At 32.0% G+C, this 16,555-nt stretch overlaps 2 protein-coding genes and 1 pseudogene across 2 annotated transcripts in view; 2 read left to right on the top strand and 1 right to left on the bottom strand.

Annotated features, from left to right (window-relative positions):
- LOC149880836 (uncharacterized) overlaps positions 1-16,555 on the top strand; it is a 331,517-nt pseudogene that overhangs the window by 42,698 nt on the left and 272,264 nt on the right.
- LOC145193862 (type-1 angiotensin II receptor B-like) overlaps positions 1-16,555 on the top strand; it is a 67,749-nt gene that overhangs the window by 30,812 nt on the left and 20,382 nt on the right. The window lies entirely within an intron of this gene.
- LOC149880856 (uncharacterized) lies at positions 10,416-12,212 on the bottom strand. The gene has a single exon (XM_090069530.1). It carries the CDS (start codon positions 12,210-12,212, stop codon positions 11,430-11,432), a length of 783 nt encoding a protein of 260 aa, XP_089925656.1. The 3' UTR covers positions 10,416-11,429.

The following is a 16,555-nucleotide window of genomic DNA, read 5'->3' as shown; positions in this document are numbered from 1 at the left end:
AAATGTAAGAAAGTAATACACTTCTTAGATAGTAGATATTTGGAATGGGGAGTCCATTTGCAACTGCTTCAGAATGAAAAGTCTGGGTTTTTTCAAGATTGGTAACCTTTGTTGTTTTTGAGCCGTCTGTAAACTTGCCACCAAATCTTCTCGTTAAAACATCTTTGCATTGTCTAATCCAGTCTGCCAAAAGAAATTTTTTGTGACAAACTTAATGACACTCAAACTGCTTAGGCATCTTTTTTCTATCCCTTTGGATAAAAATGTTAAAAGCATATTAGATACAATACACTAAGTGTGGAAACGGTATTATATATAGGGTCAACACAGACAGGCAACAATTACAATAAAGGATAACTTTGATTTAATGGGATGAAAGTTTTTAACATGACAGTAATTTCTCTACTTTAAAATCACTGTGCCTGTCTTTGTTATGCCTTAGAAAAAATTTTTTTATTGGGACTTCTATGATATATAATTATTGCCTTCTTGGTATGTCTATAACAGGAAAAATGCAGTGAAAAAATTACTTATAACTATTTAAAGGTTTTAATCGTTTAATAAAATATTCGGCGCTACTCGACTTTCTCCCTCCCCCCCCCCCCCCCTAATTTTATGATTGATTCTGATAGAGAATTTTATGCTGATTAAGAATCGTTTAAAAATATGTCTCAAAATCAATGAAAAGTGCTTTAATCTGAAGTTGAAAGTACAAAATTATATGACAAATCCCTAATATTCGCCATCTTGAATAAAGAATTTTTTTTGTTTTTACGTGCCTCTTCATCAGTTTTATATATTGCATGTACATACCACTCAAATATGAAAACAAAGTTTTAGATTTCTAGTTTATTTTAATTAAATTATTAAAGCCTGTCATTTAAATGTTCCTTACTAATAGAATAGAGAAAATACGATTAAGTTGAATCACTCTTTTCGTTTTATAAATTTAAAACAAAATGAATATAAGTTGCTTTGGTTCATCAAAATAAAACCAAATTCGATGAACAAATGCTATTTATAAATTTTATAAAGAAGAATTCGTTAATAAAAATAAACTAATTTTGACTTAATTATTATAATATGTATAATGTAAATTATTTATATAATATATATGATACAAATATGATACAGTTATAGTATGTAATATAAATTATTACATGAAAAAATCAAAAAGATTTGATTTATATACATTTAAATTTCTTCAGAAATGTTTTATAAGGGACGAACTATTTTACAATTTTTTAAATTATTATTGATAAATAATGTGTCACCATCAAAATCCCTTTAAGAAACATTTAGAACTAAAATGTAAAATCAATCCGTGTACATAATTTATGCCAGGTTGCAATTATAGCAATCATACTACTAACGATTGGTATTTAACAATGTTCAAAGCTATTTATCTCAGCAGACTTTCTTATGGCTCTTTGTTTTCTGCCACCGTTACGATCAGTAGCTCCTGCCAAATAGTGAACAAGGACTTTTCGGATGTTACTTTCGAATGCATCTTTGGTTGGACCATTTTTTCTTAATGCTCCTGCGAATACATATCATCCTTTGTAGTTGAATACAACACATTAATTGTTACTAAACATAATACTAAGAATAAAATAAACATTATGTATGTTATCAAAAAATGATAACATACATAATGTATACTTTATTCTTAGTATTTAAAGATATGAACTTATGATACATAGCTTTAAATACTAAGAATAATATATACATTATGTATGTTCATAACTTTACATGTTAATAATTATCCCTTAAAGTTTAGGAATAATCCCTTCTAGTTTAAGATATAAATGCATGTAAAAGGACCTTAAAATTTTTTTTCCTAATTTATTATATAATAAAGTTTTGAATAAAGGAATATTTAAATCATCTACTATACTTTTTTATCAAAATTATATACTGTTACACTTGCTATTATTCTAACTATTTTTTGAAATTTGAGATTTCTGCACAAGCAATTAATAAATTACTATGTTGGCAGCTCCAAACAGTTGTAAGTTGGTTAGCAATTATCATTTTAGATCTATATAATAACTATGTTTGTTTGTTCTAAATTTAAAACTTAGATGTAAAACTTTTTCTTCACTGCTATTTAACAAAATAAATTTAAACAAATCAAAAACAAAAATTATACTTAGTCTTATTGAGAACTTGTACCTTATTTTATCATATTTATTCTAAAAAACGAAAAAAAAGAAAAGGCAACATAAAAGTTATTGTAAGAATATGTTTTATTAACCAAAAAATATATATTTATATATATATTTTTTGAAATTTATGTAAATATTTTTGCGAAGAAAATCTTATGTTAAACAAAAAAACAGATTTTTTATTTAAAACTTAAATATTTATCAATATTTAAAACTTATATATTTATCAATATTTAAAACTTATATATTTATCAATATTTAAAACTTATATATTTATCAATATTTAAAACTTATATATTTATCAATATTTAAAACTTAAATATTTATCAATATTTAAAACTTATATATTTATCAATATTTAAAGCTTAAATACTTATCAATATTTAAAACTTATATATTTATCAATATTTAAAACTTATATATTTATCAATATTTAAAACTTATATATTTATCAATATTTAAAACTTATATATTTATCAATATTTAAAACTTAAATATTTATCCATATTTAAAACTTATATATTTATCAATATTTAAAACTTAAATATTTATCAATATTTAAAACTTAAATATTTATCAATATTTAAAACTTAAATATTTATCAATATTTAAAACTTATATATTTATCAATATTTAAAACTTATATATTTATCAATATTTAAACTTCAGATGTAAAACTTCATTATAATAAGTTTTATTATTTTCTCATGAGCGTTCGTTTATTAACCCTTTCATGCGCTGGGTTGTTGTATAACAACAAATTAGGCTAAGCTTCCCCAATTCAAATGGTGCATTCTAACCGATTGAAAACAATATTATTTTATAAATGATAGTTGAAAAAGGCTGTAGAAAAAGTCTAATTTAACATTTCATAGTACCAGTCATTTTGTAGATGATTTTTTATGAGTTATGTTAGTTACAGAAAAATAATTGGTGCATGAAAGGGTTAAAACTTGCTTCAAAAAAATTGCCGTAAACGCTATTCAGTTATGTTTTAGAGCAGTGGTTTAGTTGTGGCTTAGGGTGTATCGAAAAACAACTTTTTTTGAACTTGAAATTGGAATAGAGCGGAAAACTTGCATAATGCTATAAAAAGTAATTGTGCCAAATTATTTTGTGCATTTTTTATGTCTTCAGTTCGCGGTAAGGTTTTAACGGGTGGTTACTAAAAATCCGGACTAACTTGAACTGAATTTTAAATGCCACAAGCTAAATTTTTTCATGCTCATATCCATTTTAAAGTTTATTTAGTTCTCTGTAAGTTAATTTACTTGTTTTTAGATAGTTAATAATAATTAAGAAAATAATGATGGCCAAGCAAGAAGAGGTAAGAACACGGATTTACAAGATCTATTTGAATAATAAATTGCAAGGTAAAAAGTTCACAGTAGCTTACTTCAATGCTGAAAAAATTCCAAGAAGCACTATCTATGATATAATCAAACGTGTTGAGAATGATTCTGGGTACAAAAGAGTGCAAGGAAGTGGTCGTGTGGCCAAAATCATGATCCCAAAGGGTATCAAGCGCCTGAAAACCATATTTGATCACAGTGACCGAGTTTCGACGAGGCAAGCTGGTCGAAAATATGGATGCAGTCATTCACATATCATTAAAACTCTTGCCAAGTACACTGACATCAAAAGTTATAAAAAACAGGGTATACCTCATCGACAAGAGAACCAGAATGAGCGAATCAAAACCAGCATTGATAGTCTTTATCGTGATTTTAAAGGAAAATCGGTCATCCTTGACGACGAGCCTTACTTTACGCTATCACACTCAACAATTAATGGAAACAGCACCTAATACTATAGCAACAGAGACAAGACTCCACCAAGTTTTAAATATCGCAAAAAGCGCAAGTTCGAACCCAAGGTGCTTGTCTGGCTGGCCGCTTCTGACAAAGGTATTTCAAAGCCATTTTTTGTCCCAAGTGGCCTTGCAGTCAATAAAGCCATCTATAAAATTAATTGTATAAAGAGAAGATTAGTGCCGTTCATCAACGCTCATCATGCCGATGGTAATTATATATTTTAGCCAGACCTGGCGTCTTCGTATTATGCCAAAACCGTGACCAATTGCTATGAGACTCATACCATAAATTTTATCAAAAAAGTTGACAATCCGCCAGCCGTACCGGAGTGTCGTCCAATAGAAGACTTTTGGGCTATTTTGAAAAGCAAAGTGTATGAGAGTAACTCGCAAGCAAAAGACGTGAAGCAACTACAAACCAGAATAAAGCTTTGCCTGAAAAAAATTGACCTTAACCTTGTATTTTCACTTTTTGGGTCAACTCGTGTTAGAGTTGGCCGAATCCGAAGAAACAGACTGGTTGAAGACAAACTTAATTAAAATAAATAAATAGCTAAAAACTCTTTTTAATGATAGTTTTATTTAATCTTTACCGTAAAAACTATGGGAGTAATTGCCCATGAAAGTTTGTCCGGATTTTTAGTAACTACCCGTTATCCCGCCATAGAACCATCAGATATCTTACGTACCATAGTAGAGTTTTTTCTGATGGTGTATGTACCATCTTGGTTCCGCATCGAAATTCGTCATTCAGTTAAGGATGGAGCGCAGCATCTATATCATTTTATTCAATGCTCCAGATACTTGGATCAAGCTAACCTTAACGTCATTTACCCAGTAACTTCTCGGAATGCTTACTTTGCATCTCTAGAAAACATTTTGCTCGCAATGCTAACTGATATACGAGCCCTCAGCATTTGAAGAGTCATAAAAGCACGAGAATCAAATGAGATGGTTAGAAACGTTGGGCTTAGAAAGTTCTATATTCCAAAAATAAACTTCAAAACGAACGACTACATTGATCTAATTGACTGGTCGTCCAGCAAAGTTAATCCACCACCAATACTTAATAATATGACTACAGAAGATTTTAAAAAAATGCTCAAAGAACCAATGCCAATTCACAGAACTAAGCAAAAAGTTTCGGACTATCGGACTAAAAAAGTAACTAGCTGAGATCGACTATCGGACCGTTTAAATACTGTATTTCCGTCTTCCTAATATTTATATAAGAAATAAATAATTTTTTTTGAAAAAGTTCTAATTCAAAAATTGTCACGACGACATTTGAATGTATGTATTTGTTCCGCAGCATTATGCCATATTCTCTTTGCGCCTTTTTCAGTTTTTTTTGTGCAACAATCGATTTATGGAGGTTTTCGAATTAAAAAGATTCGGTGGGACAAACCTCGAATATTTACGAAAAAATGGGTAAATCAATTAATACATAAACAGAAATCTCCTGGCAAAAATGGGACATAATGTCAGTCTGTGTCTGTGCTAATAGCATAGCGAGGTTTTAATTGAACTGCCATAAAAAAATTTTATGGCAGTTCAATTAAGACTCACGTCTCATTTGACCAGTTCCCGCTGCTCCATAGAAGCGTCTGATTAGATATGTTGATAAAATATAATACCACTTTGCCCTCTTCTGCGGCCGTAGAGAGGTTCTTTAGTAGGGGATTAGACATTTTGAGGCCAAAAAGTTCCTCCTTGTCGGCAGATAACTTTGAGAAGCTAGTGTTCCTTAAAGGAAATCTCCATCTGTTGGATGAGATGTGGATGGCCCAGATGAGGAAGGCGGACAATTGATATCATAGCTTTTGTACTTTTTATGTTAAATTAACTCAACTTTTGCCTATTTTTTTTTGCATTGTGTTTATTAAACTTTGTATGTAAGGTATTACACTCATAAATCTAAAGTCATTCTTTCAATTTTGAAAATTTTTGCAAATATTTTTTTCAAAATGGGTAAAAAAATCAAATAAAGCATTAAAATTTTTTAAGCAATCGAACATATTGGAATATCGATAATAAGACCGGCTAATTAGGAAAACTATCGGTTCATCGATATCAGATTAGAAACTCAAACTATCGGACTATCGGATATCGGACTCAAAAAAAAAAAAAAAGTAATGGTTGCCCACCTCTGCACCCAACTTTGTCCTCCTAATTTTAAATATTTATTTTTTAATTCTTATAATACTACGCAAGTATATAACAGTTCAAATTTATGTTTTATATATTTTGGTTAAATATAGAAAAAACAGTTGATTTGTCAATTTTTGGGGTAACTTCTTTGCCAGAACAGAGCAAATTGTCGGTGCGGCGTCAAATTTTGCACAACAATTAACCATTTATAGATGCAACGTTTGCACACTACCGCAAAGTGCTGAGACGCTTAAAAAGTATTTCAAAAACAGCATAAGAACATGACAACTTTGCAAAGTTTTTGAAATATCAAGTCCCCAGCTAGAACAGAAGATATTATTCTAGGGTGTTTAAGTTTTTAACAGAAGTTACTTCTGTATAGAGACAACTTTTGCGGTCTACCCCAAAAGCATCATAAAAAGTTTGCTTTTTTGAGGCTCCCTAACCTAAAATAGTCGAAATTAGTTTTTGATGCAATAACTTACATTTAACATAACTTTTACTATGAAAAATTGTTTAAAAAAAAAATCATTTTTAAAGGAATTACATATTAAAACTAAAAACTAGTTTTCTTCGAACTTCTGAAATTGGAGACTGAACCCTAAAATTTTAAGGTCATTTTTTATAAACACTACTAATTAAAACCGAGAAACAATGTAACTTCATCAACACACTTTTTGTATGGAGATTTTCTTCAGCCTTCCATATATGCTTTAACACAAGCCAATGACATCAAGATATACCTTATTTAAAGTATGGAAAATAGCAGGGTAGGTTCTCACAAGCTCTTTGGCATTAACAAATCTTGTCCGTATTTTCACCAATTTATTTGCTACGAAACAAGCAAACTTTGTTCAGAAAGATGATCGTAATTGGGTAGGAATTTGTTTTAATTATTAATAATTGGGTAGGCTTCTATTCGAAAAACTCAAAAGAGGTAAGGTTTGCGCTTTGCAAGACGTTTTTCCGAATAGCATATTAAGAGCCGTCCTCTGTAAAAAATTGATGTGAAGCTTTTGAAGGGGCAAAAGTGGTCAAAAGTGGTTTGATGTAGGTCAGATGGTTTTCCCTGTATTCTTTACCGTTGACGCTCATCATATTTATTCCAACAACAACAACTTTTTTATTCTACCAACTGCTCTTTGAGATGATATCTCAGTAAATGAGACATCATCTCAAAGAGCAGTTGGTAGAATAAAAAAGTTGTTGTTGTTGGAATAAATATGATGAGCATCAACGGTAAAGAATACAGGGAAAACCATCTGACCTACATCAAACTCAACTCACAACTTCTCACCAAAAAATGCCTATAGAAAAACTCAATTTTTCTTATTAAATAAGTTTTAAAAGAAATTATGCGCAAACCAATTAAATCAAAATTTTCTGATATATATTCACCTTACTCACGGTGTTATTGGCGTTTATTCAAAACAAGGCATCTTTCTAGAAATTAATATTTACTTACATTAATTAGTTTTTTGTTGGTTGTTAATCATACGTTTATGTTTACGTCATTTAAATTATTAAATCAATTTTTTTTTTTTTTGACCAGTAAACATTTCCATTTTAGGCAAATAATTTTCCTAAACTTTATCAATACTTGTAAACTTCGTATGTAAACTCAATACATTTAGACACTAAGCAGAAATTGTATTTTTCAAATAAATTTAAAAAGATTAAGACTTTCATTTTTTGTGTGCTAATTAGCGAAACTTGGTTAATTAGCATGACGTATAAATTATTGAAATTTATAATGCTGTTATAGCTGCAAAAAAACAGATTTTGTGATTGTAATTCGAATTAGTAATGTATGTATGTATGTATGTATGCATGTATGTATGTATGTATGTATGTATGTATGTATGTATGTATGTATGTATGTATGTATGTATGTATGTATGTATGTATGTATGTATGTATGTATGTATGTATGTATGTATGTATGTATGTATGTATGTATGTATGTATGTATGTATGTATGTATGTATGTATGTATGTATGTATGTATGTATGTATGTATGTATGTATGTATGTATGTATGTATGTATGTATGTATGTATGTATGTATGTATGTATGTATGTATGTATGTATGTATGTATGTATGTATGTATGTATGTATGTATGTATGTATGTATGTATGTATGTATGTATGTATGTATGTATGTATGTATGTATGTATGTATGTATGTATGTATGTATGTATGTATGTATGTATGTATGTATGTATGTATGTATGTATGTATGTATGTATGTATGTATGTATGTATGTATGTATGTATGTATGTATGTATGTATGTATGTATGTATGTATGTAACTACTAGGATATGCGGATTCTGAGCCATTGATACTTTTCCTATACTTAAGGAATTGTAGATGTCGTTGTGTAATTAAATGTAAAAGTGTAATTAGATTGTGTGAGTCATTGATATTTCCATTTTTTGTATAAAAGTCTAATTAGATTGTGTGTGTGCGATAGTGATTAGGATAAAAATGTATCTTTTGTGGTAAGGTCATTGCATATTGTGAAAGAGTTTATCCATAAATGTAAAAGAAGGTTTTAGTTTGTAGTGTCCAATAGCCAAGGTGTGAATACCGTCTTCTAAGATGATTCTTTGTAGCGCTGAGTGCGACTTTGTTAATTAAGATTTATAAAATTGATTTTTGAGTTAAATAAATTTCTTATGGAATTAAAAAATGGATGAAATAGATGAATTTAGCCTTATTGATATTCTTAGTGGTGAAGAAGTGAGATATTGTAATGAGAAATCTAGAAGATATCTTAAATTAGAAAGAAACGTTCGAAAGCTTCCAAAGCGTATTAAAATACCGTTTATAGAAATGATTCAAATGATGGCATTCGAAGAAGTTTTAAAAAGATTAAAATCTGTTATTAATTCATTTCATTGTATTGAAATTAAAAAATCATTGAATAGAAGTTTAGTGTGTGGTAACTCAGTAAAAAAGATTGTTCGTGATTATAATGAAAAGATTGTTAAGAATACGAAAGCAAATTTCAATATGAGCAAAATTAGAGAACAATGATTTAAAAAACATTTTCTTTTTTAAAAAATGTTTTTAGCGAGAACAAAGCATGCAGGTGAAATGAAAGCGTTGTTTGATCTTTTGTTCAATAATATGAAGATAGTGTGTTTGAAGATAAGTAAAGAAGGAATTTGTGTGAAAACAAAAACAACGATAAATTTAATGTTTGAAGTAAATTTAAATGCTTCTCAATTTGACGAGTACATATTTACGTTTGAGGAACCGTTGTATGTCGGAATTGAAAGCTATATAAGCAAGGTGTTTAAAACGGTGAAAAGTAGTTGCGAGTTGACATTGTCTATTTTGAATGAGGGAAGTTTGGAAATCGCCGTGAGATCTTTAGACCAGTTTGTGTATAATATTAAGGTGGTGATAGAAAGCGTACAAAACGTGAATTTGAGTGAGAGCTATTCTTTTTGGTTAAAGAGAAGAATTTCGGCTTTGAGGTTTAGAGATATGTGTAGGATGATAAAGCCGACCTCTGAATTTAGAGTGTGTTTAGAGAAAGGGGTGTTGATATTTTCAATGGAGACATGCGGTGTATTTTCTGAGAGCTTTAAGTTTGGAGAAGAAACTGAAGATGAATTGAAGGTGAATTTGGTGCGTCAGTCTGATCAGTTGTATCGAGTTTCAAAAATAGTTTCTTTTTCAAGCGTGTTGGATGTGTTTGTAGGAGAGACGTTGATGATTTCATCGATAGGAGAGATTGGAACGGTAAAAGTGTATTTTCTATGATTTTATATATCAGTGAAAAATATATAAAATAGTCGTACAATTTACAAGATTAAATTTAAAAAGGGAATGCTTGAGAAGGGTGAGTTTGGACCGAGTAATAATCCAGCTCCAATAGATTGATATCCTTTTCCATTTTTAACAAAGGGTCCTTCACCAATAGTAGGTTTTACCCAAGGTCTTAAAAAGATTCCTGATCCTGCGGCAGTCATTTTCATTCCATTTCCATTCTTTTTCAAGTAAACGATTCCTCTTCCAGCATATTTATCAACCATAGCAGAGCCAGCAGAAGAGCCTACACCTGCTAACAATCCAGTGGCTAGAGCAGGAACTACTTTTGTAGCAAGAGTGCTGCCTATCATACCTAATAACGGTAGAAGAGCTCCGATGAATCCACCTTCAATGGTTGAGTTGTATGATAATTGTTTTTTGCTCAGTTTGAGTGTGACTCCGGTTCCGTTAGTGTATGCTTTTGTGATTCTATTGAGTTGAGATTTTGTTACTGCTAGAACATGTTCACCTTCTAGATCTGAATGAGATAGTCTTATATTGACATCAGTCTTTTCTTGAATGGCTTTTTTTGTTTTGTCAGATTGACTTTGTGAAATGTTTATTTTTACTTTTAGGTAGTTGCTCATTTTTAAATAAAAGAAAAAAAATTATCGTTGAACTGCGCTGCTCGTAAAAAGGTCTTGAAGCACAGAGGTTATTCTTTCTCTAACGTGAAATCTGAGGATAATGTCTTCACCTCTAAAGTCGATCAAGTTACCGTTTTGATCTACAATTCTTGTTTCCATTCTTGAAATTCTACCCACCATGATAGGCAAGTATATCAAGTGGAAAGGTTTTTCGCTAATTTTGCAGCCTGGAGGAGAGTCAGGATGAAAAGAGTAAATGTCAGATGTTCTTTTTCCGTTATCATAAGATGATCCGATAACATCGTTTGTGATTCTGATGATGGTTACATCGTCTATTCTCGAAAGTGCTTCAGACTCGTAATAGTCAATATAACTTGTGACTTTATTTGGATCTGTTGGATCTTCTTTTTTCTCTACATAGGTATATTCTGCTTTATTAAATCCGAGAACAGTGGCTAAACTGTTATTCACGTTAAAATCCACCCAATATTTTGTTGTAGATCCAGGCTTTCCAAATTTCAGCGTAGATCTTAAAGTGGTCAGGTTTGCACCGATAACAACACCATCTGCTCTATACAAGTTTCCAACTTGTTTTTTCATTTCATTCTGAAGATAATCATTAATTTTGCTAATTTCATACGCTCCTTCTTCGATGTAAATGGTGTAGCTGTTTGAACCGGCGTTGGGACTGTATCTGAAAACATTATTTGTCGAATTGATGTTGGTGTAACTGTGAACAGTGTCAAAGCCAACAAGAGCCATTTCATACTTTTTATTAGGTTCGAATTCGATGGGGTTGTCAAACTCGGTTTGGATGACGCTGTTTCTTACGGTTGGAGTTTCTTTTTTTGCTTTTGCAAGGAGATAAAATCCGCTCATCTTTTTATATAGAGTTGGGAAAATAAAAATTGTCAAATCCGCTTCGATATTTTCCACAATCCTTTTTCGATGATAAATCAATGACGGCAAATCCGTGAGGTTGAGACCAACAATATTTACAAAACTTTTTAAACTCTTCTATTTTCATATCGCTTGAAACATGATCTTGGTAAATGTGGTTTATGTTTTTCGAGTCTTGTGGAAACAAGCAGATAAAATTAGCGTTTTCTCGTATGGTTTGTCTAGGTAGCATAAAATAGTTTTGAGCGAGGTAAAAGCAGTCAACGTTAGAGTGTCTTCCTCGGATGTAGTATTTTTCACATTTGTTTTGTTTGGTCAATTGCAAATCGTCAAAGATCATTAAATTGTTTTTGGATGAATCAAGATCTTCTGGTTCAGGCACATCGTCTGCAGTTTCGAAAAATTGACATTCCATATCCTCTGTGTTATTCCATTTTTTTGAAATTTCATCAATAACACATTCAGGACTTACGTTTAATTGTTCAATTTTGCTTTGAATGTTAAACAAATCAAGAATAACCTCTTTTGGTAATTTCTTCTCGAACGAGTTTTTTATTATTTTATATTCCGGCTGAAAAAGAGATTTTCCAAACACTTGTAAGTGGTTATAATCCAACCATCCAGGTCTTAAAAGTAAATTGAGTAGCAGCGTTGTTTTACCACATCCTGATTTCCCAATAATGATTCCACGTATACTTCTAGGCAAAAGTTTGTTGTTTTTCCTTTTGCTTTTATTTACATTCCATGACAAATCAATCACTTCCATTTTTTATTATGTTGAATATAAAAAATGTATTGCGTCAAATGTAAAAGAATAACAGAAACGAACAACTTGCACCATGCTATAAGCAAAAGCAATAGAAATATGCTTAAAGGAACTTGCGTCATCTGTGGAACAACCAAAAACAAATTTATTTCTGCGCATGCGCTTAGCGGAGGAGACTTGGTGGAATCGATCAACAAACTCTCAAACAAAATCAAACTTCCATGTGCAAAGTTTCCAGGAGAAATGCACGTTCCAGGTATGAACTTTGCTGGACCTGGTACCAATTTAGACAAAAGACTCACTTCCACAGACATGTATCAAGAGTGGAGCAAACCGGTGGATAGAGTAGACAATGCAGCATATCACCACGATTTAGCTTACAAGTATTTTAACGACAAGCAAAACAGAAATTTAGCAGATCGAATGATGCTTGAAGAAATGGATTCTATACAAAATCCTACTCAGAGAGAAATAAGCGAGCGAAAAATCATTGAACCCATTATCAAAGCTAAAGCTAAATTCGGATTAGGTGTTAGAAAGAAATTTCCAAAGATCCAAAAATTATAAAAAATAATACAGTGAAAAAAAATTTTTGATTTTGAGTTAAATAAAATTCTTGTATATAGAAAAGAAATGAGTTTTATTACAATTGAAAGTTTTGATGAGAGTAAATTATCAGTTGGAGAAATTTACACAGCAACCAAACCAGTAGCCTATCAAAAATTGCCAGTAAAATATTCTTATTCAACTGGAGATGGTCCACTTGTATTACGAACACCTATATTATTTTCGTATGGTGTATGCGAGAATAAAGATCCAGCAACACAAAAATTGACTGGTTATTCCATGTCCTTTGTTTGCTTTGATGCTAAAAAGGGAAAGACAGAACAAGAAGAAAAGTTTATTAGCACAATGGAAAAGATTACTTTGTTCATTAGAGGTGAAGTGGATAAATTGTCAGCCAAACTTAAAAAGGGAGGAAGAAAAAAGCAAATTAATTCAGACGAATTGAATATTTTAAAATATAAACCTGATCATCCTGAATTAGCTCCTGTGGTTTATGCTAAAATGTTTATAGATAAAAATGAGAAAGACGAAATACTCATTACTTCTGTATTTCATAGAAAGAAAACAGATCTTGATATACAAAATGGTATCAAAGGAGAACGTAGTAATAGAAATTTAGTCAAATCTTCTGGACATGATTTTTTAAGACAACAATGTTATGCTATTGGAGGACTTAGAATTGAAGGGGTGTATATCGGTGCTTCTATTATTTCTATTCAGATTAAACTGGTAGAAGCAGTCATCGTGAAAAATACACCTTTACATCATAGCAGTATGGTGTGCGAAGACTTGGATTTAGAGGTAAAAGAATCAGACGATGAAATGTGAACTTATTAGATTCTTTGAATTTTTAAAATTTTTCTGAATTTTAAAAAATGATCAACGTTGAAGGAATTGTACTACCGAACAAACCTCTAAACCAACTTTCAATTAATAGATGCTGCGAAAAAGCTCAAAATTAAAAACTTTAGAGGTGTTTTTGTGAGGGATGAATTGCCAAAAAATACAAGAAAAAAAGAATGTGGAATCGTGAATACGGGAGATTCTAGCACAGATGGATTTCATTGGGTCTATTGGTATAAAGACGGAGGCAAAAAATACAGCTTTGACTCTTATGCTCAGCCTGTACTTGTAGAGCTTGTAGCCTACTTGAAAAGTCCTATCTTTTACAACAGCGAAAGAGTTCAGTTTGGTAACACTTCTTATTGTGGTCACTTGTGTCTTTACGTCTTGAAAAAATTAGATGAAGGCCTTGACTTTCAAGACGTTATCAACACACTTTGGTGAAAAAAAAGTCGCGTCTATATAAAATGATTGACAAATTTGGTAGAACTGAATTGGGAAGGTATTTTTATGATCCTTACTCATCAACAGCTGTAACAGGTGATCTCTATGTCAGAACAGATGGAAACAGCACCATCACTGCAGATATGGATTTCAACTCTCATAAAATCATCAACTTGGGTGAACCAACTAACGCACACGATGCTGCTACTAAAAATTATGTAGACACATGCTTCAGGTGGTGGTGCAGTGGGAACTACAGATTTGGATTTAAATTTTCACAAGGCAATTAATTTGAACGAACCCACTAATTTGCATGACGCTGCTACAAAAAATTACGTGGATGTGAGTTCGAGTCAGTGTGTTAAAACAGACGGATCAAGCACGATCACGGGAATCATCGAAATGAACTCTCACAAATTGATCAACGTTTCCGATCCGACGGCTTTAAAAGACGCTGCGACAAAAGGGTATGTGGACAGCAAAGTTGCTTACAATAATATTTCATACACCGACATCAACATGACAGCTCATAAATTGATTAATTAGGCGGAACCTACATCAGCCTCAGATTCAGCCACAAAAAATTACGTTGACACGCATGCTTCAGGTGGTACGACTGTTGGTACAACAGACTTGGATTTAAATTCTCATAAAGTGATCAACGTGCTCGATCCAACCAACGCGCAAGATGGAGCAACAAAAAGTTATGTAGACGCCTTGTCGATAAAGTCCAACTTTTTAGGAATGGTTCCTAATTCAAACTTTACGTCTTTAGGTTTAAAACAACAAACCATTGCTGCTGGATTAGCAGATGCTGTTACTGTATTCACTTACTCTGACGGACCTGGAGTATTGAGAAGATTGTGGTTGGCTCTGAATGGAACCGTCACAGGAGGATTAAGCGTTCCTGGAAACGTTTTTCTTCGAATACATACAGACGGAGAAATTAACGTAGGAAATTATGCAGACACTACAGAAGGAATTGGACTTGACCAAGCTGCTCTCGCTTGTGATTTGCTCTTTGCTCCTCTCGGCGGACCAGGTTTTGCTAATTCTTTGCAAGGATGTAACGTTGCCAACAGCACTTCGTTAGGAGGTTATTTTACTCTAGACATGCCTTTTAAAACAAGCATTGCCATTATGTTACGAAACAAAACAGCTTCGCTAGTGACGTATTGGATTCAACCTTTTATCACCACATTCCCATCTATTCCTGCGTACTTACCGTTTTACAAACTGCACTCGGAGACGTTCAGATATATGAATATCACTTACGGAAACGAATATATTTTGTTACACACCCCAGGAAAAGGAAATGGCGTGTTTTTGAAATACATCAGGATGCACATCATTGGAGCCTCTGGAAACTGGTGGGAGTCCAGAGTGAGAATGTATGATGGAAGTACAGTTCCTCCTGGAGATGGATATGTCATTTCTCCTTGGACGCCTTACAATACAAACAATTACACCTATTTTCCAGGATATGACGGGAACAGCAAATGCATTTTCTCTTCATCAGGATTAGAAGATTTTTACTTGTCTTCATGGAACGGATCAAGCGTCAATTCTTTCAACAACAAGTCGACTGGGTTGCTGTATCAATCCACTTCATCCAACGGATCGACCACCACCATTTCGTTTTACAGAAATTTTGGAGAGGCAGACTCTATGCCTAAACGTTGCAGCAGGCAGAAGGCTTGTTGTCACGCTCAACTCCGGTGATGCACAAGTCGGTCAATCTGGTAGCTACTACCTTCTTATTGGACAAGCCTATTATTATGCCTAATGTACAGATGAAAAAATTTTTTGAAAATGACTTAAATAAAAAATCTTAAGATAAAAAAATGAGTTACAGACAGCGTGCGATGATAGAACGAATGACTGCAATGTATGAAAGGACAGAGCCTCCAACGTTGGAAGAAATGAATAGTCTTGAAATAGATGAGTTAGAATTGCTAGAAAGAGATGAATTTACTAATGATATAGAAAAAATTTATGAAAGAGTTGAAGAAAGATATTATGCTAACCTAAGCCTAAGCGATGAAGAAAGCGATGAAGAAATGAGTTACAGACAGCGTGTGATAATAGAACGAAAAAATGCAATGGATGAAAACGTAACTTGTGAAGATCTGGAGAGTCTTGAAAAAGATGTGTTAGAATTACAAAGAATAGGTGAATTAACTGATGATATACTTGAAATGTTTGAAGATTTAAATGATTATAGATATAGTAATTATAGATATAGGTATAATCGTTACGATAGTGATGATGAAATCGATGAAGAAACGTATGAGAGTATAAGGTATTTGTGGAATGGATATGAAAGCGAAGAAGAAAGCGAAGAAGAAAGCGAAGAAGAAAACGAAGAAGAATACATTGATGAGGAGGAAAAAAGAAATAGATTAAAGATTAAAGCATTACGTAAAGGTTTTCATAAGGATAAACATAGAGCGTGTGCTTCTGCTGCTTAAACATTTAGATTTTTAATT

This window comes from Hydra viridissima, unplaced genomic scaffold (genome assembly GCF_058129835.1).
Source record: "Hydra viridissima isolate aposymbiotic clone 2 unplaced genomic scaffold, HvirCarnegie_v1 scaffold_12, whole genome shotgun sequence".
NCBI lineage: Eukaryota > Metazoa > Cnidaria > Hydrozoa > Anthoathecata > Hydridae > Hydra > Hydra viridissima.
This window is presented reverse-complemented; position numbering and strand designations above follow the sequence as displayed.